Source organism: Alexandromys fortis, unplaced genomic scaffold, assembly GCF_014885135.2.
Source record: "Alexandromys fortis isolate MF-2015 unplaced genomic scaffold, M_Fortis_MF-2015_v1.1 scaffold_1, whole genome shotgun sequence".
NCBI lineage: Eukaryota > Metazoa > Chordata > Mammalia > Rodentia > Cricetidae > Alexandromys > Alexandromys fortis.
In genome coordinates this window covers 41,182,194-41,206,951 of record NW_026067927.1, presented here as the reverse complement: position 1 = coordinate 41,206,951, position 24,758 = coordinate 41,182,194, and the positions used below count along the sequence as shown (strand labels likewise).

The 24,758-nt window shown below is 46.1% G+C and overlaps 2 protein-coding genes across 3 annotated transcripts in view; one reads left to right on the top strand and one right to left on the bottom strand.

The window, feature by feature from the left end:
- Nucleotides 1-1,352: 1,352 nt before the first annotated feature.
- On the bottom strand, nucleotides 1,353-20,047 carry Habp4 (hyaluronan binding protein 4). The gene is made up of 8 exons (XM_050143665.1): nucleotides 19,594-20,047; nucleotides 15,137-15,293; nucleotides 11,414-11,575; nucleotides 11,022-11,090; nucleotides 8,738-8,821; nucleotides 5,797-5,968; nucleotides 2,156-2,341; nucleotides 1,353-1,506 (listed from the first exon to the last, which is right to left on the bottom strand). The coding sequence occupies exons 1-8, from the start codon at nucleotides 19,937-19,939 to the stop codon at nucleotides 1,450-1,452; spliced, it is 1,233 nt and encodes a 410-aa protein (XP_049999622.1). The 5' UTR covers nucleotides 19,940-20,047; the 3' UTR covers nucleotides 1,353-1,449.
- Nucleotides 20,048-20,233: 186 nt separating this feature from the next.
- Znf367 (zinc finger protein 367) overlaps nucleotides 20,234-24,758 on the top strand; it is a 23,579-nt gene continuing 19,054 nt past the window's right edge. The window contains exon 1 of one of the 2 annotated variants that reach the window (XM_050143669.1): nucleotides 20,234-20,513. In XM_050143669.1, coding sequence (XP_049999626.1) covers nucleotides 20,509-20,513 — 5 coding nt within the window. In that variant the 5' untranslated portion in view covers nucleotides 20,234-20,508. The remainder of the gene's footprint in view (nucleotides 20,514-24,758) is intronic. The other variant, XM_050143667.1, reaches the window with a different exon arrangement.

The window sequence follows — 24,758 nt, the reverse complement described above, 5'->3', positions numbered from 1 at the left end:
GTACTCATTCATTTAATAAACATGGGATCAGAAGCAGGAGGACACCCAAAGCGAACATCCTTGGTAGTAACGTGTCTAGAGGTTCAACTTTGATTCAACCAAACCCCAAGAGAGTTCAGAGGGAACGCCGACCCTCACTCACACCTGGGTCCAGTTCAGCACCATCTCAGACTATGACCAAGTTGGGAGGACACGGGTCTTGGAGGCGAGGCTCCACCATAAGCACATCTCCAAGGCTGTGATACCTTGGCTCAGCCCTCCCCCACATGAGGAATCTTCTGATTTTACCAGTGGCTGGGTAGCCTGGCCTTTGGCTTCAAGCTGTTTGGAGTGGGCTTCCAGGTGAGTGACTGACCCATGAGGTGATTCCTAAACTCCACCAGAGGTGGGAAGAACAACACAGGAACTAGGGGATGGCCCGGAGAGGAGCCTGCCAGAGTGTTCACAGTTGGTAAGTGGGACTGAGTTATAAGTCCGTAGTAACAGCGCTGAATTCTGACACTATGTTTTGTTTTGTCTGTTTTAGAGACAGAGTCTCACTCACTATGTAGCTCTGACTGTCCTGAAACTTGCTCTATAGACCAGGCTGGCCTTGAACTCACAGAAATCTGCCTGCCTCTGCTTTGAATGCTGGGATTAAAGATGTGCTCCACCACTGCCAGGTGACACTAGTTTTAAGAAAAAAAACTATACATTTACCAGGAAGCTTTTCATTTGATTAGTGAGTTAAATAACACAGTTTTAAATCATACACCTAACAACCATCTGAACACTTAAGTGTGCACAGACATATACCACGAGGTAGTTTAAATCACCACTGAAAGCTAGGTACTTCCTCTGCCTCACCGAGTGGTTGTCACTGGTACGTGATGACAGTTTAAAGTTGGTGTCTGAATAAAAACAACTCGGGAAACTTCTCAGAACTGAACCATTATGGACAACAGTGTGAAAACCAGGCTATGGCTGCTTTAAATGGGCAGCTCCAGCTCTACCTGTGTCCTGAAATGCTGGAGGCTTGTCTAGACAACTCCCTAAGTCATCTCAATAGGTGGTTCTTCTTTATTTTTATTTTCTTGGATTTTCACAATTCACTCTGTAGACCAGGCTGGCCCCGAACTCGAGAGATCTGTCCTCCAAGTGCTGAGTTTAAAGGCATGCGCCACCACGCCCAGTGGCTCTGCCATCTGATTACTTTACACTGGACTTCGGTGGCAGAACTGTTAGAATCTATGTACACATTTGAAACATTATTCCTTACTAAGGTCTCCATCGTTCATCTGTGGGAAGTGCCTGACCTCATGGGACCTGCACTTCACATCCCACAGAGCAAGAAAGTGCAGCCAGTTCACACGACACGGGAAAAGCAACATCTATTGTTCTTAGAGTCTGACTCCTCTCGTGGCAAGGAAAGTCTCTTCATAGTGCTGCTCTGCTGATGGGGAATGGCTGTTAGGCCAGGGCCGGGAAGTCCTCAGGGTCATCCGGGTTGGGAGCGACATCTTGGGTCTAAAGAAAAGAGAGGTTTTTTAAAGTCACTTCCCCCACCCAGCTGTGGCCAGCATTAGACCACTTACTGGGTGACACAGACGGCCACCTCATTTCTACCCCTGACAGCCAGGGAGGAGCCAATGGAGCCACAGTGGAAGGCACAGTGGCCTAAGGGCCACCGTCAGGAGCTGTCTCCTCCTTGCCCTTTGGATCTGACACTTTCTTGTCCCAATATGTAACTGTTGAGGGCTGTAGAGTAGGCTCAGTGGTTAAGAACATTGGCTACTCTTCCAGAGGACCAGGGATTGATCCCTGACATTCACGTGGTAACTCACAGCCATCTGGATCCAATGCCCTCTTCTGGCCTCCAAGCATACAGGGCACCAGGCATACAGGTGGTAGACACACACATGTAAAGTACTCATATACATACACATAAAATAAACGGGAGACTGGGCTGGGACTGGCTATAGCCTCCTGGAGGGAGCAGCACCCATGGGGACACAGCAGGAAGAAATGGTTCAGGAGGGAAGCCTTCGCTCAGAAACCTCGGCTGTTGGAGGGCGCTGTGCACAAGGGTGCTTTAGGGGCTGGGGATCTATGCGAGATTGGCAGGGGAAGGGGTGCGGTCTGCTGCAGCCGGTCACAAAAGGCCATCAGGACTTACCACCACTTCTGCTCTGGGGACATAGTTCTCTGTTCTTCTGATCCTTCCTCGGCCTCCTCGGGCACTGCCTCTGGCTCCCCGTCCCGGCCGAGGGAGGTTACCAAAGTTAATCTCCAACTGGGATGTGATGTCATTGGCAGCTTTCCGGAAGACATGGGACTCGTCCTCATAGTCGTCCTTCACTATCTGGAACACAGCCACAGGTCACACGGTCACACAGTCACACGCACGGCCATCTCCACAGATGCACAGCCTGGGCCTAGTAACGAACATTTTTAATATGTTGCACTGGTGGCCTGTGTGTCCCTGTGGACTTGGAAGACCCTGGGTTGATGGAGGTGGGTCTTGTATCTTATCTGTTGCTTTCATTGGTTAATAAACTGCTTGGCCCTCTGATAGGGTAGAATTTAGATAGGCGGAGTAAACAGAACAGAATGCTGGGAGAAAGAAGCAGAGTCAGAGTCGCCATGATTCTCCCACTCCAGAAAGATGCAGGTTAAGATCTTTCCTGGTAAGCCAGCTCGTGGTGCTACACAGAATATTAGAAATGGGTTAGATCAATATGTAAGAGCTAGCCAATAAGAGGCTGGAACTAATGGGCCAAGCAGTGTTTAAAAGAATACAGTTTCCATGTAATTATTTCAGGTATAAAGCTAGCCAGGTGGCTGTGAGCCGGGGCGGCAGGAATGCAGCCGCCGCTCCGCTCCTTCAACACTGGATGTGTCCTAGCTAGACACCAGACACTGGTCTAATACAAGCAAAACTACCCAGGCTGCTCTCCTCCTGCCCTCTGCCTCCCAAGTGCTGGGAATATAGGGATGGGATCCTACTTAGTCTTTGACCAAGCATCTTTGAATTTACTATTCAAGTAGAACCAAAATCCTGTTGGGTGTGGTGGTTCATGCCTTTAATCCCAGCACTCAGGAAACAGGCAGGTGAATCTCTGAGTCTGAGGCCATCCTGGTCTACATAGTGAATTTCAAGACAACCAGAACTACACAATAAGACCCTGTCTTAAAAGGAACAAATAAAAAAATGAATAACCCACTCTGGGCATGTTAAGATATAAGATTATATTAGCATGTTTCAAGTGTATTTTGAAGGTCAATGAGTCAGCTAACATAGTTACAGCAAATATTCCGACAGATCTCTGCAGCCAGTTTGGTTTGTTTGTTTGTTTGTTTGGCTAGTTTGGTTTCAATAAAATAAATGTCTTTGGTCCTAGTTAATCTACAACATTTTTAGCCAGGATCGTTCTTAAAGCAACATGAGCCAAATCTTGGGTTTGCTAACTTACTTTGGTTTTGGGGTCTTTTGGTTTTTTGAGACAGGGTTTCTCTGTAGCTTTGGAGCCTGTCCTGGAACTAGCTCTTATAGAGCAGGCTAGCCTCGAAGGTTTTGGTGTAGTAAGAGACCTCCCACCAAAGAAAGTCCTAGGATACTATGTATTGTTTGAGGAACCGGCTCCTATTTTTACCTGCTTCCCAGCCTTAACAGTACTGTGGTTTCACAGGAAGCTACATTTCTAGTGTTCACAACAGAAAAGAACAACAAAAAGACGTGCTGCCTGCTAAGCCAACTCTGGCCTCCTAGGTCTCTGGTGGAACATCTCAGAACTTACCAGTCAAGTGTCTTAGACCTTGAGCTGACCAGGAAGGCAGAGTGGATATACTGTGTCGTCAGCAGCCTCCTAAATGAAGTACTCAAGGTAACTGACCAAAGTGCGCATGAAAATCCTCACAGGAATCTGGAGGTGGGCATGGTAAGAGGAAGTGGGTCGTGGGGCTGAGTCCCGGATGGGGACATCATTAGGACATCAGCTCCTTCCTGTCTGTTTCTTGGCCGCAGTGAGGCAAGCATACGGTTTTCTGCCATCTGCTTGCATCTTTGGGCCACACAACCTGAGGCTGAATCAAAACTTTTCTCATTATAAGTGATCTCAGGCATTTTGCTACAACACTGGAAATCTAACTAATAGAGAAACACAGAGAAAAATACACAGTGTTCTGAGCTGACTGGAAGTCGGCAAGTCTCCCCAGCGGGGAAGATTGCTCATCACCACAGTCTGGCTTGTGCTGTGACAACAGAAATTCTAAACTCTGCACCTGGGTGCTTCAGTGTTCCTTCAACTTCAGTAACAGGAGAAAGTGGTAAGGGATCAGCCTTGTAAACATTATTTACTTATTATAAACATTATTTCCCTGGAGCCGCTCTGTCCAGGCATCTGGTAAAAAGCCCCAAGCTGGACTGGGGAGATACAGCCACGGTGGTGAGGTGCTTGCACAAAGCATGAGGGTTGAGTGGATCCCAGCACTCATGTAAAAAGCTGAGCGCATCTGTAACCCCAACAACGGGGGACAGAGACAGGATTAGGATTGTTGGAGCTTGTTAGCCAGTCTACTTGAATTGGTGAGTCCGAGGTTCATTGAGACACCTTGTCTCAAAACAAAAGTGAAGAGTGATAGACACACGAGCAAGTATACACACACACACACACACACACACACACACACACACACACACAGGATCAGTGCTAGACAGGAACTGTGAAGAATAAGCCTACACAACACAGAGTCCATAATAATGTCCTCAGTACAGCTGGCTGCAGTCTGGTACCTGACAGTGCCATCAGTGATCTAGGAACTTCTCAGCAGTTTCTGGAGTTAAGACAGAGGAAGCAGTGCTGTTCAAATACCGTAACAAAGGGATCACAGAATATAGGTGCTGTGGGATGTCTTTCTGTACACTGTGAATAATGTGGTCTCATTGGTTGATAAATAAGAGCCAGGAGGGAAATCCAAGCAGAGATACAGGAGAAGAAGGGCAGAGTCTTGGAAATGCCAGCCAGCCAGCAACAAAGGAAGCAAGACGTGTAGAAAATGAGAACAAGCCACAAACCATGTGGTAAAGCATAGATAAGAAATACCGGGTAATTTAAATGTTAAGAGCTAGCTGTTAAGAAGGCTTAGCCATCAGCCATGCACTTATAAGTACTAGTAAGCCTCTGAGTATTTTTAAAGCAGCTGCAGGACTGGGCGGAGCAGCAGAAAGCCTCTGTTTACATATAGGTTCCCTGGTCTTGGTTCAACTCATAACTGACCCAGTGGAATGCTCATCATGAAAGAGGAGAGTGTGGTGGTGCAAACCTTAGTCCTGGCCCTCGGGACACTGAAACATGGGTGGATGGAGAGTCTGAGGCCAGACCAGGCTACATACTCAAGACTTTATCTTAAACAAAAGAACCCGAGGGGACGGCAATCTAATCATCGAAATAGTAGCCTTTGAAACGGCTGCTCTGTGCCTCTGAGAGGCCAAGGTGGACGGAACCCTTGGCACTTGTGTCTTCCTGGCTTACTTTCAACAGAGAATGCGGTATTCTCCTGTCAACACACCAAGTTCCATTCCTTCCCATCACCCTTGGTGAGGCCTGAGCAGAAACAAGACTTTCAAGTGGAGGGGCTGGAGATGGCTAAGTGGGTACCAAACCTGATGGCCTCAGTGCTGAGAACCACACGTCTCCTCTGCCCTCCACATCACACTCCCCACACAGATGGTTCTGTTTTCACGTCCACCAAGAGAGGTCTGATTGTGCCTGATGAGGGCAATGGTACATAGTCCCCCAAGACAGAAGGCTTACTTACATCGTCTCTGTATTTGGACTTGTGAATCACCACTGCCTTGGAAGGAACTGTGGACTCTGGCTTGCGGATGTTGAACTCAGGCTTTGGTCTGGTTTGCTCTTGAAGGTTTTTCCACTCATCCAAGGTCATCTCTTGGACTTGATTTTCCTCTTCTACCTCCAACTCAGGAACTCTGTAAAGGTATAACAATTTTTTTGCTGATGGAACTTTTGTAGCACTTTATTAGAAGTGTAGTAAGGTGGAAGTAACCAGACCCTCAGGGTCGCATCTGAGTTTTATCTTTTCCATCCTATCCTGCACTGCAAACTAAAGGTGCCTTCACAGTGGTTTGGGAAAATGACGTCATCACCCCAGGTTCTCCCCATCCATTACACCATCATGCGCCTTTTCTGACGGAGGGGGCAAAAATAAGAGATGTGGACACAAAGTCATGGAAACCATGGACAGAAGTCTTAATGGGTCACAAACGTACACTTTTATAAATACCCCTCCGGTTGGTTCAGACTCTCTCCAGGCCCATGCTCCAAACCCTTTTTAGACCTCTTCCTCATTATGCCAGAACTATTTTTGATCACATAAGTTTAGGTTTTCTTGTGGCCTCATTATATCTTCATGCTTATTTCCACATTTGTCTGATAACTTCATCGTGAGACCCTGTTAAAAATCGTTCGTGTTTTACCCTCTTCTATGACACAGTTTTGAGTGAGGTTTTTATTGTAGACCTTTTTGGAGCACTATGGGTGGAGCTTAGGGGCCGCCTGTGTTGAGCAAATGTTCTGTCCCCATCCTATTTTAAAACAGACTAGGAATAAATAAATACATAAATAAATACATAAATAAATAAATAAATAAATAAATAAATAAATAAATAAATAAAAAAAACAGACTAGGAGATGGCTCGCTCTGGGAGCACCAGTTCCAAGGGATCTTGTGCCCTCGTATGGCTTCCAAAGGAACTGCATTTGCACATACACATGCAGGCAAAACAGACACATTAAAAACCTTTTCAAATCCCCAATATCATTAGCCTGGGTGGCAAACCACAAGAAGTTAACTCATTCCACACCTAACAGGACAGCTGGTATCAAAAAGGCATTTAAGGGTTGCAGAGATGGTTCATCAGCAAGAGTACTTGCAGCTCTTGCAGAAGACCTGGGTTTGGGTCTTAGGATTCACGTGGTGGCTTACAACCAGCTGTATTCAAGGGGATCCAACACTCTTTTCTGGACCCCATGGCACCAGGCACTCATGTGGTACACATATATACAGGCAAAGCACTCATAAAAATCTTTTTTTAAGAAGGAAAAAGGGTGTCTTTAAAGGCATTTAAAAAGTGTTGACAAGGGTGTCAAAGATATATGGTTGGGGAATTGTGTGTCAATTTAGAAAACAGTCTGGTGGGTGTTCAAATTTTACAGCCAGGTGTGGTGGTTCACGCCTTTAAACCCAGCATTAGGGAGGTAAGATTAGCTGGACCTCTGCGAGTTTAAGGACAGCTGATCTACAGAGTGAGCCCCAAGACTGCTGAGGCTACATAGCAAATTCTAAGGCAGCCTACATAGAGAGATCTTGTCTCAAAAATTTTTTTTCTGACAGTTCATATATGACCTAGTAATTTCACACCTGAGAGAAATGAGAACATGCATCCATATGAGACCACATATGGATTGCTCAGAGGTGTGCCAACACCAGGGGAAAGTCCTGTCAAGGTTTGGGATGCTGCACAGTGTGATTGTCCAGAGGGGATGGAGAGATGGCCCAGTGGGTAAAGGTGCTGCACACAAGCCTAGTGACCTGGGATAGATCCCTGGAATCCACATAGAGGAGGAAGGAGAGAACAATGTACAAAGCTGTTCTCTGACCTCCACATGCACATGTGATGCATACACACACATGGTAATAATAAAAATAAAAACCTTTCAAAGGTTCCAATTAGCCTGCCTTGTGACTTGCTTGGCTATGGATTCCAGGAGGGAGAAGGCTGAATGAGTTGTCTAGGAGGTGGCTTTGCCTTGAGAAACAAAACTAGGAAACAGGAAGGTCCTACGAGTTCTGTGGCTAGCACCCTGGCTCATTCACAGGGAAAGGAGGCTTAAAGCCTCAGTGTGCTAGGTATGGACCAGAGACCTGGTCTTCATGGAAAAAAAGGAAGGCAGGAGAATAAAGGGGACAAAAGCAAACAGAAGAGGTAAGGGGCAGAAGATACAATGCTTGGATTTAATCTACTCTCACTTAAAAAAAACTATCAGATTACTTAACTAGTTTGTTAATAAGATCAACCTAGTATGATATGAGAAAGGGCTCAGCTTTTAAAACCATTAAGGAAAGACTAGAGAGATGGCTCAGTAGAATCTCTTGCTTAAGAATGCTTGCTCCAGCTGGGTATGGTGTGTGTACCTTTAATCCCATCGCTGGGGGACAGAGGGAAGTGAAGCTGTGTGAGCTCAAGGTCAGTCTGGTCTGAATATTGCGTTATTGGACAGCCAGGGCTACACAGAGAGACCCCTACTCTGAATATTGCGTTATAGGACAGCCAGGGCTACACAGAGAGACCCCGTCTTCTTTGAGAGTACCTGCACTGCAAACATGAGGACCAGAGTGTGAATGTCCAACACCCACCTAAAAATTCCAGGAATGTGCAGTGGAGACAGAAGGACCCTAAGAATTCACTGGCAACCTAGCTTAGCTGAAATAGTGAGCTTTCATTTGTGAGGGACAACAAGAGACAAAACCACAGAGAAAGACACCTCGTACCCTGCTCTGGCCTCTCCATTCACACAAGCAACCTCCCCCCACACGCACGCACACACACGCTCGCATGCACACATGCACATTCTCACACGCACACGCACACAGTGTCCAATCTTGAGAGGGGAGGGGAAATGTATCATTAAGAATCACTATGAGAGATAACCCATAGGTCTAAGAAGCAGCTGCCTACTTGGCGGGAGACTCCTCATCCAGGGTGCCTTGGGACTCCTCCATCGCTGAGATCTCGTCCATGGGTGCAGCTGGCTCTGTGTCACTGAAAAGCAGCAAGAACATTTGTCATACAGTCTGTCATGCCAAAGAAACACAATTTAGGCCTCGTTTCTTAGGGCATGCCCTTGAAGCGACCATATCCACACTGCAGTGAAAAACAGTAGTAAGGGCTGCTTAAAAATATGTTATTTCCCACTCAGGAGCAGAGGCAGGAAGATCTCTGTGAGTTCAAGGCTAGCCTGGTCTACAAAGCAAGTTCCAGGACAGTCAGGGTTACAAAGAGAAATCCTGCCTTAAAAACAAAAAGTTATGGGGCTGGAGAGATGGCTCAGTGGTTAAGAGCATTGCCTGCTCTTCCAAAGGTCCTGAGTTCAATTCCCAGCAACCACATGGTGGCTCACAACCATCTGTAAAGAGGTCTGGCGCCCTCTTGTGGCCTTCAGGCATACAGACAGAATATTGTATACCTAATAAATAAATAAATATTTAAAAAAAAAGTTATTTCCAAAATGTTAACGATAAATAGAAATGTCAATGAATGCTCTAAATTTAAGACCAGACGATAATGATCAGGGAAAAAAAAACCCAAACTCTTATAATACTGGAGAATCCATCTTTTCATTTTCTCTTTTTATATATTTTATTTTTGAGAAAATGTCTCACTGTATAGCCCCAAGTGTCTGAGAGCTCACTGTGTAGACCAGGCTACCCTCAAACTCACATACAAATCTACCTCCCTCCGCAATGGGCTGGGATCCTCCCTCCAAGTGCTGGAGTCACAGGTGTATGCTACCAAGCCTGGCAAGAATTCCAGCTTTGGGGGCTGGAGAGATGGTTCAGAGGTCTTGAGTTTAATTCCTAGCAAACACATGGTGGCTCACGGCCATCTATAATGGGATCTGGCGCCCTCTTCTGACATGCAGGTGCACATGCAGATAGACAGAGCACAATATACGTAAAATAAGTAAACCTCAAAAAATGATTTTAAAAAATTATTCTAGCTTTCAATTTTTTTAAAAGCTTATTTTATTTTCTGTATATGTGTGTTTGTCTGCATGCCTGTATGGGTACCATGTGGGCACAGTGCCCACCAAAGATAGAAGAGTTATTCAAAACTTCTGAAGCTCCCTTATATGAGCAGCAAGTGCTCAATTTGATACAAGACTTCATGAACTCCTTATTTGCTACAGATAACCGTGAACGTCAGAACCTGGGATTACAGGTATGCACCATCACTCCCAGTTCATACGGTGCTGGAAACAGACCCACACTTTCTGCATGCTAAGCAAATTTTTTTTTTTTTTTTGAGACAGGGTTTCTCTGTGTAACTTTGGAGCCTGTCCTGGAACTAGCTCTTGTAGACCAGGCTGGCCTCGAACTCACGGAGATCCACCTGCCTCTGCCTCCAGAGTGCTGGGATTAAAGGCGTGCTCCACCACCACCCGGTTGTGAGTTGTTCTACCTGAGCCACATGTAAAGACCCTGCAAAATACTTTACCAAATAAACAGCTTTAAGAACTTTGGACACTCACTGGGCGTATATTTATATATATATATATAAACATATTCTGAGATGTGCAAGTGTGCACACCGTATACTTAAGATATATGAGCATATATGTGGCCAAATGTTTGTCAAGTAGAAATTGATGTGGATTGTTGTTTAGGGCATGTGTGTGTGTGTGTGTGTGTGTGTGTGTGTGTGAATCTGCAATTGACTGAATCAGGAGAAAGCTTTTAAAAACATAGTTGTTATGTTGTATTTACTCAAAACTGTTTTTAAGGTCTATTTGCTTATTTACTTGCTTTATTTATTTGAGACAGAGTCTCACGATGTAGCCCTGGCTGGCCTGGAACTCATTATATAGACCAGGCTGGTCCAGAATTCATTGAGAGCCTCCTACCTCTGCCTCCCAATCCAAAGCATCTGCCACCATACCTGACCCCCTTAAAGGTTTAACTTTAGCTAAGTTAAAAAAGTCTAAGAATCTAAGTACAACACAACAACTATGTTTTAAAAAGCTTTCTCCTGATTCAGTCAATTGCACACACACACACACACACACACACACACACACATGCGCTCTCTCTCTCTCTCTCTCTCTCTCTCTCTCTCCAAACAACAATCTACATCAATTTCTACTTGACAAACAGAACCAGAGAGAACACAGTTTTTAAAAAAGCCAAGGTTCAGGGACTCTGGCTCCACTGCAGGATCTCAGGGAACACACCCTTGCACCTTACCTAGTGTCTTTACCTGATCCCCAGGAACGCACACCGCAGACACCCATGCTGTCCTCCATTCTGTTTGCTCTGAAGAAACAAAGAACAGCCATGTTCCTCCCAATCAGAAAGCACTGCCCCAGTGTCTGCGGAGACAACTCTTACAAAGGGCCTGGGTTTAATTTCCAGTACCTACATTAGACAGCGACAACTGTCTGTAACTCCAGCATCATCTTCTGGCCTCTACAGACACGGCACTCATGCATGTCACAGCCCATCCCCACAACATACACACGGATGCACGTAATCTTATATAATGAAATTCTGTCCCACGAGAATGACAGCACTCGTATCAAGCTGGTCATCAACAGACACAAAAGCTCAAGTGGAAATGGCACAGCAAAGGAGCTTACGCTTTATCATTGCTGCTGTATCTCTCAAAGTCTCGCTTCCCTCTTTGGTCAAAGGAGTCAAAAGCTCTGTTCCCGGGCCCACCTCGGCCTCTGCTCCTCAGGCCTCCTCTGGGGCCTCCGCGTCCTCTCAGTGGCCTGTCTCGGTCAAACCTGTCAACTGGTCTAGGAGAAGACAGGAATGATGAGAAGTGGTGAACTGGACTTAAAAGGTCTGAAGCCTTTTTGAGAAGAACATACCAACTCTAGAAGGCAGCTATGGTTATAATAAGTCAGAAAGCATGGTGGCTGGACTAAACTAACAGTTGGGCACTGAACACACAGCACTTTAGTGCTCACAGCCATGTTTAGTACACAGAATCTCTGTAAAGAGACGAGAACCTGAAGCAGCACAGGAAGGATCTGCCCCAGGTCACATGGTATCAGGTAGGAGCACAGGTCCTTGTTCTCAACTGGCTTTCACTTGTGAATTCAGTTTCCTCGTTTATATACATGTAAAGGTTCTTTCCTGTCTTGGTATTAAACACTTAATTTGAAATGGTCTGTGTAAGAAAAATGCTTCATCTTTAAAAATTATCCCTCCAAATCTCTCTTCTAAACATATACCCAGAAGGTGATATTTGGAGCTGAAATCTTTAACATATTGAACTTGCTTCTACTCTGTGACCAAAGACAGGGAAGACTAGTGATTTTTAAGATTAATTTAATTTATTTTGTTTTTTTGAGACAAGGTTCCACTGTGTAACAGCCTTGTCTGTCCTGAAACTAGCTATAGACCAGGCTGGCCTCGAACTCACAGAGATCCCCCTGCCTCTCTCTGTCTCCCAGGTGCTGGGATTAAAGGAATGGGACACCACCACCCAGTGACTTACTTTATTTTTATTTATGTGTCTGCCTGTGTCAATCTATGTAAGCAAACATCTCTGTGTGTGTCCTTGGAGGCCAAGCAGGGCATTGGATCCCCTGGAGCTGGAATTACAGGCAGTTGTGAGCTCCTGGTACGTAAGTGCGCTGTAAACCAAACTCAGTTCCTCTGGAAGAACAGCAGGCACTCGCCTGCCAAACCTAAAAAGTCTATGTTCAGAGGGTTCGATTACGTTCACTAAGAGGCCTAAGGAAAAGCTCCTGCTTCACTCAAAGGAATATTTGCATCCCGGATCCACATACACCAACATGACTATTCTCTGCATCTGATCCTGGGCTCAGTCAACTCCTCACACAAAGGATGTCACTTCTGAAGGAAAACATGTGTTCTGCCTGTATAGAGTCAACATCCTTGTCAACTAACTGAGATCCAAGTCACTCCAACTCTAGGTCTCTGTTTTCCATCTCTAAGGGCTGAATTTAGACTTTTAAGATAACAAAAATTTTATAAATTTGTCTAGTAACGTGTATCAAGAAATTCGAAGTAAGTGCACTTTAATTCAAATAAGCAAAAACCAACCTGGATTACAGCCCAGTTTGCAGATCATGCTGTGGGAGATGCTATCCCAGATGAGTGACAAAGCGAGCTGGTAGGTAGCTGTGACAGTGGTTTGTCTGTGGGTCGACAAGCCTCCCCCATCCCAATTTTATCTGTTTTTATACCATCTCTACCCACCTAACTTTGTACTAAAGCAGATGTAGGTTACAACCTCACCTGGCTTCTAATTCCAGGACTCTACTGAGGAAATGCCTGGCATAGAGCAAAAGCTGCTTCTGCTCCCATGCGTCATTAAAAAGCCTGATGCTGAGCCAAGCACAGGCCCATTAGCACTGACCAAATGGCGACGTATGAGACACCCAAATAATGGGTCACTGAGTACACAATCACTGAGTGTACAGTAAACGCATCGTGTGCAGTTAGCACACAACCAAAAACACCGAGCAAACGCTGCTGATCCCATGGGAAACCCTCATGTGTGTCAAGAATAAGGGTATAGAGTGATCAGGTGTGTGCATTACCATAGGGTCATGTGTTTGGATGTTTGCTTCTTAGTTGGTGGAACTGTCTGGGAAGGACCAGAGGTGTGGGCTTGATGAAGGAGGTGTGCCATGGGGGGTGGGCTTTGAGGTTTCAAAAGCTCTCACTAGCCCACCGCTGTCTCAGTTAGCTTGATCTCTACCTCGTGGTTATAGATGAGAAGCGAGCTCTCAGCTGCTGCTCCAGAACCATTCTGCCTGCCTGCTAGTTAGCTTGATCTCTACCTCGTGGTTACAGATGAGAAGCGAGCTCTCAGCTGCTGCTCCAGAACCATTCTGCCTGCCTGCTAGTTAGCTTGATCTCTACCTCATGGTTACAGATGAGAAGCGAGCTCTCAGCTGCTGCTCCAGAACCATCCTGCCTGCCTGCTAGTTAGCTTGATCTCTACCTCGTGGTTATAGATGAGAAGCGAGCTCTCAGCTGCTGCTCCAGAACCATCCTGCCTGCCTGCCCGCTGCCATGCTCCCTGGCATGATGGTTAAAGACTCACCCACTGAAGTTGTAAGGCCCCAATTAAATGCTTTCTTTTTTCATAAGTTGCCTTGATCATGATATCTTGTCACAGCAACAGAAAAATAACTAATGGGGCTGGAGAGATGGCGCAGCGATTATGAGCACTGGCTGCTCTTCCAGAGGATCTGGATTCAATTCCCAGCACCCACATGGCGGCTCACAACTGTCCGTAACTCCTGTTCCAGGGACACAGATGCAGGCAAAACACCAATGTACATAAAATACAAATAAATAAATATTTTTAAAAGTAAAATTTTTAAAAAGAAAGGAAAATAACTAATATGTCACTTTACTACCTCAGTAGATTAACAGATGGGAAAATGTTGATTGGTTTTGTGATTTCACATGTGTTTGTTTATTGTGTGTACACAAACACACATGTACAACAGTTTATATGAGGAGGTCATGGGACAACTGCTAATTCTCATAGTAATTATATCCCTAAGCCCAAAATTAGTTTCCTAATCTAACTCGAGAAGAATTTTTAACCTCTTCAATATACTTGTGTGTGTGTGTTTTGTTGGTTATTTTTGGTTTTTTTGTTTGTTTGTTTGTTTGTTTTGTAACATGAGGGCTTTTCAGGAGTTGGAGAAATGGTTCAGAGGTTAAGAGTGCTGGCAGTTAAGAGATCTTAAAAATGACCTGGGTTTGATTTCCAGCATCCACATAGTGGCTTATAACCATTTGTAACTCTGCTTCTGGGGGATCTGATACCCCTCTGGCCTCCATGAACACCAGGCACAGATGTGGTACACATACATACACACAGGCGGAGTCCCACAAACATAAGTTTTTTTAAATGCTTTTTGTATGAACCTTCTGTTCTTTGAGCTTTATGCATGGTAGGCAAATGCTCAACCACTGAGCTGCACCCCAAACCCACAATTTTTTTTGTTGTTTTGTTTTTCAAGACAGGGTTTCTCTGCACAGCCCTGGCTGTCCTGGAACTCCCTCTGTAGACCAGGCTGGCTTGAACTCAGAGATCTGCCTGCCTCTGCCTCTCAAGTACTGGGATTAAAGGCGTGCACCACCACCTGGCCACAATTAATTTTTAATTGTATAATCATTTCCTATATACTAAGGTATAGGTAAGTGGAAGATCCTTCATGTTCTACTGAAGGTAACATGACTTGAGACTTACCTTGGCAAATTATTCGTAGGACTGCCACCACAGAAATGTCACAAAGCCTAGTAGTTATCTGGAAATCTCTGGGGCCCCGGCCACCCTAACCGAGGACTAAGGTACATACTTTTCATCTGTAAACTTCGCTGCCAAGTCTGCCTGTCTCTCAGTGTCATAGAGTCGATATTCCCTGTAGGGCCTTCGCTCTGCTCTATCAAGCGCGTCTGTCCCCCGGTTGTCATTCCATCCTTGCTGCTCCCCTCTTCTGGGAGTCCGCTTCTGGCCTGCGGAACCAAAGCAAAGCTCGAGCACAGCATCCACAGCACCACGGTTTCTGCCCGGAATCAAAGTCGCTGGAAAGCGAGGGCTTCAGGGAGAAACAGTCACCACCTCCCAGTGCTAATTAGAAAACTGCACCAAGTCCGGGAAATGCCAGCGTTAACCCATACCAACTACAGATTTACAGGATTGATGACCGTCTTGCCTCGGGTGTGCCACCATGCTTGGCTAGATGACATTTTTTCAGTGCCTCTGTGAATGCTGTCAGGTGTCTTTTACTGGATGTATGGCATTTCACAAATACACCTTTACCAAGCCATAGTGATAAAGACTCATCTAAGCAAATTAAAGGATTAAAAACCCTGTACCCACAGAACTAGTTCCAGGACAGGCTCCAAAGCCACAAAGAAACCCTGTCTCAAAAAACCAAAAAAAAAAAAAAAAAAAAAAAAAAAACCTGTACCTCAGACAATACTTTTAGGATCCCATCTGCAGCTGGGCTTGGTGGCCCATGCCTTTAATCCCAGCACTCAGGAGGCAGAGGCAGGAGAATCTCTGAGAGTTCCAGGACAGCCAGGACTACACAGAAAAACCCTGTCTTGAAAAACTAAACAAAAACAAAACAAAACAAAAAAGAATCCTAGCTGCAAACAAACCAAGAGCAACTAGGGTCTATCTTCTGTCATGAAGATAGGTGTTTGTGGTATGCTTAGAACATCGAGAGATATAAATAGAGCTTTTATTGCAAAAATTTACATTACCAAGAAATCAAAATTGGGTACTGGAGAGATGGCTCAGTGGGCAAAGTGCTTGTTGTGCAAATTATGAAGACCAGAGTTCAGACACACCCAGAACCTAGAGAAAAGCCAAGAGTGATGAAGAATGCCTGTAACACCAACACTGGGGAGGCAGACTAGCCTTAGTCAGCTAGTACAGATACACAGTAGAGTTCTGGCTTTATTGAAAGACCATGTCTCAGGCAGTGGTGGCAAAGGCCTTTACTCCCAGCATTTGGGAAGAAGGTGGATCTCTGAGTTCAAGGACAGCCTGGTCTACAGAGAGAGTCCCAGTACAGTCAAGTCTTCCAGTGTCCCTGTGTATAAACTAAAACTACTAAATGTAATTTATTATAATAATTGAATACCTTGTAAACATTACAGTTCTCTAAAATCCCAAAACAAAGGTAACCAGAGAGATTTCCGTGTTCCCCCACAACTTGGTTCTAGGAGATCCAGATGCAACCGGACCTAACTTGTTTCTCTGTGCTGAACCAGCAGGGCAGCTGCAGATGCAGCATTTCCCCAGCCCTTTCAATGAGGAGCTGTCAGCTGTCTACAGCAAGACTTCCTAAAAGACAAAACTGAATGTGGGCTTGTCCACCAGAACCCTGAAAGTCTATGAAAACAAGAATGGAACAACCGATGACTGAAGAATGAATTTATTGGACAAGGCTCAGCCAAGGGTTATCATTAGACAGACAAGAACACTAGAAATCTGTATTTCCATGGGAAAAAAGAAGATCAGCAACTGTTGTTACACAGCAAATGTGCTGAGTATTTGTGCTCAATACACATTCACTCAGGACATTCAAAGTTTGCATTTTTTTTCTTTTTCTTTTTTTCCAAGACAGGGTTTCTTTGTGTAGCCTTGGCTGTCCTAGAACTAGCTCTGTAGACCAGGCTGGCCTGGAACTCACCGAGACCGGCTTGCCTCTGCCTCCTGAGTGCTGGGATTAAAGGCGTGCGCCACCACCGCCCAGCTAAATTAAAAAAATTTTTTTGAGTACAGTGAACCATGTTCTTTCACGTCAGTTAGCACTAACACCTACAGTCACTCTCTGCGGTCCATCAGATACATTTAGAACAGGAGCTACGGGCATGGTAATCATGCACACTTGGAAAAAGAACCCTCATTTCAAAATTTTTATTCTAACAGCATCAGCTAGGTCTCTAAAGCCAGAATCCCTAGACTGTGGACTGACAGAAGAAAGTTCTAAGTCTACTAGTTTACAGTTCCAAATGAGAGAGTAGATTGAAAAACAGAAACAGCAATGTACTGTGTGCACGCGTGTGCCAGTGTACACATGGATCCAGAAGCAAGAGTAAACCCTGGTTCATACCTTCTGAGACCAGGCCTCTCTCTGGGGCTCATGGATTCAGACTAGGGATTGAACATGAGGTCCTCATGTTTTTGGACCCACACTGTGCTTTCATTACATAAATATATGTATATAATGCATAGTGCTACTCATAATAAAAAATAAGGGACCCATTTGCTAGCTTCATACATTTCTGAGATTGCTTGAGGGGGGGTGGATCACTTGCTCATCATGCAGCAAACACTGGGTCATCATAACAAAAATATTTCTAATTTTTAAAGGGCTAAAAAAAATTGACATTTTAGCCAGGCGTAGTGGTACATGTCTTTAATCTCAGCACTAGGGAAGCAGAGGCAGGCATATATCTCTTTGAGTTTAAGGCCAGACTGGTCTACAAAGCCAGTTGCAGGACAGCCAGGGCTGTTATACAGAGAAACCCTGTCTCAAAAAACAAACAAACAAACAACAATAACATATCAAAATTTTAACTGGTACTCTTCAAAGGCTAGTATATTTTCACTTGATTAAGAAGTAAATAGAGGGGAGGATGGAGGGAGGGTGGCACATCTTTAATCCCAGCACTCGGGAGGCAGAGACAGGCAGATCTCTGAGTTTGAGGCCAGCTGGGTCTACAAGCAAGTTCCAGGTCAGACTCCAAAGCTACAGAGAAACGCTGTCTCAAAAAACAAACAAAAAAGAAGTAAATAGGCAAAACAGCCTTTCTCTAATCTTTCCCTTCCATTTTTATAAATGCGTTTAAGAGAAACACATAATAAAAAATGTACAGTTTAATGCATTTCAATTTTAAAAGAAATCCTACACCCACTGTGGTATCCATCTTCGTTGTAATAATTTTCTGATTCTCAAGCAATGTCTCAAATTAACTTCACAGATTACAGTAAACATTACCTAGCCGAAGCCTCAACCGTAAAGCTAGAGGTGGAACAGACCGTTTTTCTCCAGCAAGGACAAAGCAATAATGCTCACAGGAATACCTGCCTACCCCGTGGTCAAACTGCACTCCAGTCTCAATACCCCTTCTTGCCAACCCTATATACGGTCATAGTGTTATCATGGGGAAAACGGGGCAAGCAGGCGGCAAGAGCGTGGCTGCAAAAGCCTTGACGCAGTTCAGGTGACAGCCCCGAAGTCTGAAGGAGCCTGCTGTGCACACAAGCACACCCAGCGGAGGGTTGGCCCTTCTGCTAACCAGAAACGGTAACTTTGAACATTCTGACTGCAAAGGTTAAAGCCGGCTCTCCAAAACCAGTACTGAATCAATTACAGTTACACTCCCCACCTACGCTATCTGTTCCACCTGCAATCAATGCCACAGAAGCTACGAGACGGAGATAAAGAAAAGGGATAAGGCGCTGAGAAGCCGGGACCCCAAGCTCAGGGTCTGCCGTTCCGGGGCTCCTGCACCCTCGGGTCCCAGGCCTCCCTGAATCTCGAGGCCCAGAGTCTGAGATTCCTGAAGGCTTCAACTGCGCGTCGCCTACGGAGCTGAATCCCGCAGAGGCCCGCGGGGGGGGGGGGGGGGGGGGGGGGGGGGGGGGGGGGGGGGGGGTGAAGGAATGAAGGATGCAGCCAGGGGCAGATGTCGGGATCTTAGCTTCGCAACCCTCAGCCTGTCAGTCCCCGGACCCTCCATCGAACCTGGACCCCGGGCCTTCTCGTCCATCAAGAACCTCCAGCTCGGTCCACTCCATCCCCGACGCAGAGCGAGTCCATAGGGACAAGGACCTCCCGACCCCACCCGGGAGGATGACTCCCCGACCCCTTCTCAAGGATAAGGGATCCTGGGAGAGTAACCAAGGATCCTCGGTCCATCAAAATTCACTGCCCTGCTTACTCTCCCCCCAACTGTGATGAGCCCACCGGGATTAAGACCCTGGCCTCTATACCGAGACAGGGTGACCTGGAAAAGTGACAACCCAGGAGGGTGGTCCTGGAGGGTCATAATCTTGCGAGAGACTGACTCCGGGAAATTTGACTCTGAGAGGGTGACCCTGGAGGGTAGGATATTATAATAACCCACGGGAGGGTTATTAGGGTGATTACCCTGGAGGGTGGCTGCCAGAAGGATGACCCCGGGCCCTGCGCCCATCAGGACTCCCAGCTCTGACTTGAGTCGCCCACGCGGGACCTGTCCCCGCGACCAGAGTCCAGCGGCGGAGGGGGTGAGCTGGGTGCCCACGGCGTACCTGACGGCTGCGGGCCCCCAGGGTTGTCCGACTGCTGTGCGCTCGCTGACGCGAGGCTCTTGCGCTCTTTCTGCGACTCCCTGCGGCCGGCCGCGCCGGGTCTGTGTCCTGAGGCCACAGCCGGGCTCCGGCCGCCGCGGTGCCCGACCCCGCTGGCCGCCGCCGCCTCGTCGCGCCGCTTGCGCTGCAGCTGCTGCTGGCGCCGGTGCTCGGCCTCGCGCAGGATGTCGAACGGGTCCGACTCGTCGTCCAGCAGCTGGTGGAAGCGGTTGGCCACGACGCAGCCGAACGTCTCCTGCATCGCGGCGCCCGCGGCGGCCACCGGGCTCCCCAGGGCCCCCTTCATGCCGCCGCCACTGCGGGCGCCGCGGGCAGCCTAGGCCAGCGAGGCTCAGGGAAGCCGCGGGCGAGGACCCATGCTGCCGCCGCCGCCGCGCTCCTGGCCCGCGGTCGGCTCCGCCCCGCCGGCGCGCGCCAGCCAATCAGCGCTCGCTGACACGCCCCCCGGCCCCGGCGCGCACGGCGACCCAATGGGCAGCCGCTGTCTGTGACGTCACGCCCCAACTTATCCTACCCCCCCTCCCCCGGCCTGTGGGCGTGGTGGTGCGGGACTGGGGCGGAGCTACCACGGGAGGCACCGCGGAGGCAGCTCGCGTTTGCGCATCACTGCCTGGTGGGAATCCGGTTGCGCAGTGCTGCACTTCACCTAGGTGACCTGGTCACTAGTCCTTCAGGGGCTGCGTGTTCGGGGGATGGCTGTAGACTGAATGAAAGTGCTTAGAGGAGAGTCAGAGTTCTCAGGAGATGGAAGTATTGCTGGGAACTGAGCCAGTCAGGCTTGCAGAGACTTGAGCTTCTGACAGAGGTGACGGGACAGAAGAGCAAACCAACGAAACAACCCTGCAACCCACTGTGATGAGGTGATGCGTGTAGGCGCGGAGAGGGTGAGGTTTAGATAGTGGTTGTTTGCTTTTGAGACAGTCAGTTAAGGCCGGGTTTCTGGTACTCAAATTCCAAACTAGGCTTGCTGGAAAGTGCCTTTACGTCCTGAGCCATCTCTCTTGTCCTGAAAATTAACTTTGTAAGTTATCATACAAGTAATGGTTCTGTGGTATATGTGTTTATATGCATATATATGCCATTACGCTTTCTTCAAAATTGTTCCCTTCCCTCACTTCTCCATGCCCCACCCCTGCCTTCTGTTCACATGTAAAAGGAATAGTTAAACCCACGCGTTAAAAGGTCTGAGTTTTACTGCTGTTCTACTTTCCTGTGCAAAGAAATCGAAAGTGATTTTTGTCTCAAGTTGTAATTGCCCCATTCAGGCAGCTGATAGAATCTCAGTAAATACAAGTTGAATTGACTAGAGATTTTAAGAAACTGGTCATTTCCTTTTTTGAATTAAAGAATAATGCTTGCATTTTCTAGCAAAAATTGAAAACAGTTATTGAAATGAAAACGTGTATTATTCTCAGAGGTGCTATTCACAGTGAGCAGAAGGCAGAGGCAACTCAATGAAGTGTGGCCACAGCAGCAGCTTGTATTCTGGGCAGAAAAAGAACAAGTGTTGGTACACTATGCAGCGCAGATGAACCTTGAAACATTGTGCAAAGGGTCAGGTCATGTCAGGAATGGGTAAATCCACATGGTTTAGTTACCTTTGCCTCACTGCATTCACAATAGCACATTAGATTTGTTTTGGCTCCTAGTATCAGAGGTATTCAGTTCATCATGGCAAGGAAGGCATGGGAAAGCATTCAGTTCATGTCGGGAGCCTGGGGTGGAGGCTGTTCTCATCATGATGGACCAAAAAATCGAGAGCAAAAGAGGAACCAGGCAGGGGTAACTTATCCTCCAGGGACTCATCCATCCAGGCACTCTCTCCTAAAGACTCCATAGTCTCCCCAGATAACACTACCAGCTGAAGAACAAGTGTTTAAACCATGACCCCACAGGGGCATTTCAATATTCCAGCTGTATCACTTGAAACAGAAAGCAGGTTAGGAATTTAATTGGAATGCCTTCTTTTCTAGAAACTAAGGTATTCAATGATTTGTAGATTCATGGCATTTAGTTTATTCTGCTGTGGGATAATCCTGCTGTTGGATAATGGTCTCGCACACTGTAAAGATTTGTCACTCATGCTGGTTTAATACAGTGGTGATTGGCCAGTAGCCGGGCAGGAAGTATAGGTGGGGTAACCAGAGTAGGAGAATTCTGGGAAGAGAAAAGTCAGTTACCAGCCATATGCAGAGGGAGCAAGATGAGAATGCCTTACTGAGAAAAGGTACCGAGCCACATGGCTAACTATAGACAAGAATTATGGGTGGATTTAAGTATTAAGAGCTAGTTAGTAATAAGCCTGAGCAATAGGCCAAACAGTTTATAATTCATATAAGCCTCTGTGTGTTTATTTGGGACTGAATGGCCGTGGGACTGGGCGGGACAGAAACTTCTGTCTACACAATCCTGAACTACATTTTGTTGTTTTTTGAGACAGATTTCTCTGTGTAGCCCTGGCTGTCCTGGAACTTACTCTTTGGACCAAACTGGCCTCAAACTCAGAGATCCACCTGTGTCTGCCTCTCAAGTGCTGGACTTAAAGGCATTGTGGCACCACCACTGGCTTATATTATTCATTTTATTGCCCATATCAGTGCAGCTTTAGACACTTTTGACTCCTGTGTTGCTTAGAGATATATAATGATAGTGCTCCAATACTTTCTGGAAGTGAAGATGATTATTTACTCCTGGAAGCTCTTGTACATTTCCTGGACTGGTCTTGGCATCAGCCATTTCTCCAAAGAGACTTGATTCCTATTACTGATGACTGATTTTAGAGACCAGAAGCTGTGGGAAGGTGATCACTTTGTAAATATGACATCAAAGGCACAAGCAAGTCACACTTCATCAAATTTAGCTGTTAAGGAAAATGGAAATAAAAGCTACCTGTGACAGCCTGGCACATTTTCTCTGATAACTGGCATTTCTATTATTCCATTGTATTTTTCCCATTTTCACGCGTGTGTGGTATGCATGTTTACATGTGTTTGAGCACGTATGTATGGATGTGTGTGCACCTGTGTGCAAGTGCTTGTGGAAGTAGGCTGAGGTTGATATTAGGAATTATTCTCATTTCCTCTCCTGCAGGGAGCCAGTACGTGCAGCCGCCATTACAAGATGGTGCCTGCAGGCTTAGGATAAACAATTCCATATAAGGTCATAGCCAGTACCACCATTTCGGGCTGCTCAGTGTCCTCAGTGTGCCGGACCTATCAGGGAGCTTGGAATGGCAGCTGAGACACTTTGACCAATAGGAAGCCTGCACATACCCCTGGTCCCCATATAGGCAGTTGCAGCTCAGAGCTCGGGGCCCCTCGCCTCCTGCTCTCCCTTCAACCAAGAGGCTCCAATAAAATGTGATTTGGGAAGAATCCTCGTCTGGTGGCTGTTCTTTCCTGCTGGTCAGGGAGTTCGCTGCACTCTCCCACCTTATTTATTGAAGTAGAGTGCCTCAGTCAAACCCAGAGCTTGCCGATGTTGCTAGTCTCCCTAGCTGGCTTGGTTAGGGGAGTCTCCTGGCAGGCTGTAATTTTTAAAGGAAAACAAAATATACATTAGGAGGATGTGAAGAGGTTTGGACTTTCAGTGTGAGCACTGGAGGAAAGAGCAGGGCAAGTCTTTAAAAAATTAAACTTCAGAGGTTCTAAATGGGCTTCTGCTTCATGTAGACGTGTTGGAGGGTGGATTTAGAAGATTTAGAAATTAAATAGAATCACGCAGAAAAGGATTCAGAAATGAAGACATTTGTAACTGTGAGATAAGTATAAGTAGATTTGATTCACACACCCAAACAGAAACTTATACACAAATGACACTGGCATTATTAACAAAAACAATAGCCCAAATTTGGAAGCTACCTAGTGCTAATCAGCTGATGGCTGGAAGAACTTTTTAAGGATTTTAACTTTTTATTTTTTATTTCTCTCTCTCTCTCTCTCTCTCTCTCTCTCTCTCTCTCTCTGTGTGTGTGTGTGTGTGTGTGTGTGTGTGTGTATCCTTTGGAACTGGAGTTACAGGCTGTTGTGAGCCACCTGGTGTGGGTCCTGGAAATCAAGCTCTGCTCTTCTACAAGATCAGTTAGCACTCTTAATTATAGAACTATTTTTCCAGCTGCATTTCTATAACATTATAGTAAATAAAAGAAGCCAGATACAATATGCCAAAGGCAATAGGACTCCACTTATGAAAAATATCAATTATAAAGTTCATACAGACAGAAAGTAAATTAGTGGTTTCCAAGGGGTGGTATCTACATATTACAAAAGCCTCCTGTTTAATTTTTTCAGATTTAAATATTTTGTATGTGTGAGTTTTTGCCTTCATGTATGTGTGTGCATCATGTGAGTGCTTGGTACTGGTGGATTCCAAAGAGGGTGCAGGATCCCTCAGAACTAGAGTTGCGTGTAATCGTGAGTATTATGTGGGTGCTGAGCACTGAACCTGGATCCTCTTCAAGGACAACAAGTGCTCTTAACCCCAGAGTCAATGCTCCATCCCTCAAGTCTCCTGTTGTAAATGCAAAATTCCACTTAATAAACTTAAAGCTTTGTGCACCATTGTTACAATTTAGTTTTTAAGCTTTTTCCCTCCACTTCAGAAAATACCTCTGGCCAATCAGTCAACCCTCTTTCTACCTTTAGCACAAGGCAACCACTAATTTTGTGTTCTGGCTCTATTGATTGATAAGTGTGTGATTTTGTTAAATATTTTTATTGCTTTTGTGGAGCCCTCACAGTGTCTGTTTTAGTGTTTTCATGTAATGTAAAAGCTGCTTCTTGGGACTGCAGAGTTGGCTCAATGGTTAAGAGCATTGACTGCTTTTCCAGAGGATCTGGGTTTCATTCCCAGCCCCCACATGGCAGCTCACAACGGTCTGTAATTCCAGTTCTAGAGGATCTGGCACCCTCACACAGATATCAATGCATATAAAAATAAATATATTTTTGTTGTTTTTGGTTTTGGTTTTTGAGATAGGGCTTCTCTGTGTAACAACTCTGGCTTTCCTGGAATTTGCTTTGTAGACCAGGTTGGCCTTGAACTCACAGAGATCTTCCTGGCTTTGCCTACTGAGTACTGGGGTTAAAGGCCTGTGCCACTACTTT

What these genes read in the sequence shown, in the direction of transcription:
- Habp4 (XM_050143665.1), bottom strand. Translation starts at nt 19,939, where the DNA reads ATGAAGGGGGCCCTGGGGAGCCCGGTGGCCGCCGCGGGCGCCGCGATG. An exon ending in GCGAAGTTTACAGATGAAAA is followed by an intron (nt 11,576 to 15,136) that starts GTATGTACCTTA and finishes GTCTTCTCCTAG; the next exon opens with ACCAGTTGACAGGTTTGACC. An exon ending in TACAGCAGCAATGATAAAGC is followed by an intron (nt 11,091 to 11,413) that starts GTAAGCTCCTTT and finishes TTGTTTCTTCAG; the next exon opens with AGCAAACAGAATGGAGGACA.